The sequence below is a fragment of the Rosa chinensis genome, chromosome 4 (genome assembly GCF_002994745.2).
Source record: "Rosa chinensis cultivar Old Blush chromosome 4, RchiOBHm-V2, whole genome shotgun sequence".
In the NCBI taxonomy this organism is placed as follows: domain Eukaryota; kingdom Viridiplantae; phylum Streptophyta; class Magnoliopsida; order Rosales; family Rosaceae; genus Rosa; species Rosa chinensis.
In genome coordinates, this window is record NC_037091.1 from 10,392,117 (window position 1) to 10,395,785 (window position 3,669).

Here is a 3,669-nt window from a genome sequence, read left to right on the forward strand (position 1 = left end):
GGCAAGCGCCTAAGCTCGCCTATATGTGAATCCACCCCTGCTCACAGGTATGTATACTTTGATTCTAATTTTCATACTAAGAAGAATGAACAACTTAAGCCTCTCAAGTCTCAACTATTTACCTTTTTTTACTCTGCAGATTTTGGAAACAGTGTTGTCATATTCTCCAAGTATTATTTTGGAATCCATATCTCTGCCCTCTTTGCAATATCACCGGTAAGGTCGGCTTTTCACTCTCCTCTTCATATCTTTGCAGTCTCACTATCTTCTCTTTCCTCAACTCTCATCTCCCTCCAAACTCGGAAAGATCAATGGTGTTGGTTCTCGCACAGTGCTTAATTTCAAAATTTTGAAATTGCATTGTTGATACCAGTTATATCCAATACCCGCACTCACGTGCGGTTGAAGCGCATCTGCGGCGGTCGTTGAAATTAACCGTGTAAAACAGACAGGCCAGATGCAAGTGAAAAGATGCAGGTAACACTGACAACTAAAGGGAAATGCAAAGATTTTATTCATAGGACAAAGTTTACAACACTTGCCTCAGCACTAGAGCATGCAGCACAACAACTATAGGTAAATACATGGAGTTTATTGATAAAAGGAAAAAAAAAAAAAAACACTGTGTCAACATGAGCTGAGGCTGCAACATCATCTTCCTAGCAGCCTGCAAACCAGGTGATTTGATTTCCATGCAACACCATACATTACAGTATTTTGATAGAATACTGCTTGGAGCTTATGGTAAAAGGGGAAATAAATTTTCAACACCCGCCTCAGCATGAGGCTGTATAAATATTATCTTCCTTCCAGGTTTGAAACCATCTTCTGTCCATGAAAAAGTGAACAATTTAAGCATAATCATAGTAAAGGATTATAAATGGAGGTCAACTAAAGAATTTGTTTATAAGGGTTATAAAGAAATGAAAGGAGATCACTGATCAAGTAAACATAAAAGTTTGCAAGACCTGCTTCAGCATGAGGCTATCCTAAATTCAGCCTTGAAACCATGTGCTCCGATTTCTGCATTTCCAGAAATTGGGATATTGTGAAAACAAATAAAGCACAGAAGGGTAGCTGCCTTCAACAGCATGAGCATCCCTATATTCAATTCAACCTTGGCCATATACAAAGCCAAAATATAATAAATAATGTATCTTCTACATGAATGGAATATTGTACTAACTTGGTCTGTCAAACTTGTGAGCAAATAGTCTGATGTTGATATTTTCACATATTAGTCATGATTAGAGTTGAGCATCTTCAATCACAAAGAAAGTACAATCATCTATAGTTTCTAATTTGTTCTTTAAAGGCTACTTGTGCAATAAGATTTACTATTGATTTCTTGTTTAATCTATTTTCAAATTTTACATCTATAAATAAGATACTCAGGAAAAGGCAGCGAACTAGGAATGCAACTGACCTGCTCAGTATGAGGCAAATATTTCCCATCAAATGTCAGAACTACACGGTCCTTACCATCCACACCTTTAACTTTGTCGACTGAGCAGTAGAAATCTATAGCTGACATACTACAGATGAAACAAAATGAATTAAGTTTGAGAAGAAAAAATTTGTGAAATAAATTTTTCTAACCTAGTACAGCAATTCAAACATGAGTTGTCTTGGGTACTATATGTATCACTCACCGTAACTGCCAATATTTCATTAGCAGTAGTGCTCAAATACTAATGAGTTTCAAATCAAAGAAAATGTTACTATATGATTCCATTTTTTAGTGCTACACTGCTAGAAAAACCATTCTATCATGATTTTGGAACTTTTGAAAAGGATACATCATGAAAAGCCAATGTGAGCGGTAACAAAGCACAAAAATATTCAAAAGAGAAGCACCACAGAAATCCAATCTCATTGCATTTAGTACTAACACGAGTCACTTGGTTTGGGGAAACAGAAAAACCTACTGTTTAATTGTTCCGAGAATAGGTAGAGGCATTCAAAACAATTAAGCCCAATTGGATTCAAAGAAAAAGCAAAGACACTATTTTAGCATATATATCCACTTTTGTATCTAAACTGTGCATAAAAAGAAAAGGAGGGTCAGCTATTGGATTATCCCATCATTAATCACTTGTTCAAACCTCTCAACGTCTTCAAGTAGAAAAGAAAATAAAAAATGAAGTGATCATTTGGGTGAGGAATAAGAAAATGCATACAGAACTGGAATCCAGGCCCTTCAGCTCCATATGGAATGTGAAATAGTTAACAGAGGTAAATTAATCTAATTTGGGAAATTCCAAGAGTCCAGGCAAACTGAATACAATTTTTTTTTTCAAGAATCAGATATTAAGTTCAGATACGACTTATAATCTCAACAGAGTTCATCAAGAACCAAGTCTGTAAACAATCCTGTAGCAATTTTTTGTATATCAAGGCACCGACACAAAGTGGAACTTACATGCCATCACCATATTCCTCATTGATAATCTCCTTGATGCTTTCACCAAAATGCATAACTGCTTCATTCAACCTACAGCATTGAAGAATCATCAGATGAAAGGCAACCATATAAACCACTTCAAAATATTCTCAACATCAACACTTTGTAAAAGAGAAGGACAAAAAAAAAAAAAAAAATCAAGTATGAATATAACATGGATGAAGCACGATTATTCTATACACTCTGCACTATCTCCAGTTATCACTGTTCTGTAAGACTCTCGTTAGCTATCACTACACTTTTAAATCACCTTGTTGATGTGGTCTATCTTTACATTTCTAACCGATTGTTTGATGGAAATGATCAAAAACAGATATTTTATAACTTTTTTAGAATTATTATTTAGCGGACTAAACTGAAATTGTGCCTAAACCAAAAGTATAATTTTGCCTTAATCATATCCCATTTTGGCACAACACAACAAGGGCCCCTCACCATATAGATAATAACAAAGCTTATGAACAATCCAACAATATGGTTACTATGTATATGTGAAAGCCACCCAAGATTCTTATCAGAACTAGAGTTTGATAAATTTGAAAAAAAGAAACAACCCATTAAATTATTAGAACTAAAAACCATGAAAGAACAAGACTTTAGAGGTTTCCACCTGTAAATAGTGGGATCCTGAATCAATTGGGGATCATATGACCTCAAGGGTGGAGTCATCATTTCCGCAATCAGGTCCTCGGGCAGGTCGGGAAGGGCAGCCCTCAACTTGGGGGCAGTTTCAGCCTTGAGCTGAGCTTGGCGTCTCAGAAGCTGGGCAACATAGACATTGGTCAGGCCTGTCTCCTTGGCTATCTGACTATATGACTTGCCACACTTGCGTTTCACACTCTGGAGCTGATGGGTTATGCTTGCTTTGTTCTCTGCCATTTGTTTTTAGTTTGACTCTGTGTATTGCTCTCTGTGTGTCTCTGCCTCTTTTATACACTTATGGAGGCAGTGTTACTCTGGGAGTGGTACAGTATATTGGGAGGAAAAGGCCCAGTTGTGTTGGGTTTATTGGATTTTTGTCGGATAAGCTTTGCTTTATGGGATTGTTTTGGTATAAAAATAAGGTTTTGCTTTAATAATTAGAGCTGCAAATTTAGTTCATTTGGAGAGCAAATTCCATTATGCATGTACCAGGCAGTAGTGTGGCTGCTGGCTGCTGCATTTTGTTGGGAGACAAAACATCATCTTCTTACAAGTTGTGCAAG

At 36.5% G+C, this 3,669-nt stretch overlaps 1 protein-coding gene across 2 annotated transcripts; it reads right to left on the reverse strand.

The window, feature by feature from the left end:
• Positions 1-491: 491 nt before the first annotated feature.
• LOC112195928 (cyanate hydratase) lies at positions 492-3,427 on the reverse strand. 2 transcript variants are annotated; one of them, XM_024336159.2, is made up of 5 exons: positions 3,075-3,427; positions 2,423-2,494; positions 1,427-1,535; positions 969-1,023; positions 492-825 (listed from the first exon to the last, which is right to left on the reverse strand). In XM_024336159.2, the coding sequence occupies exons 1-4, from the start codon at positions 3,341-3,343 to the stop codon at positions 985-987; spliced, it is 489 nt and encodes a 162-aa protein (XP_024191927.1). In that variant the 5' UTR covers positions 3,344-3,427; the 3' UTR covers positions 492-825; positions 969-984. The 2 variants fall into 2 exon arrangements, with proteins under 2 accessions (XP_024191927.1, XP_024191926.1); XM_024336158.2 differs by having other exon boundaries at positions 492-828; positions 3,075-3,423.
• Between the last annotated feature and the right edge of the window lie 242 nt (positions 3,428-3,669).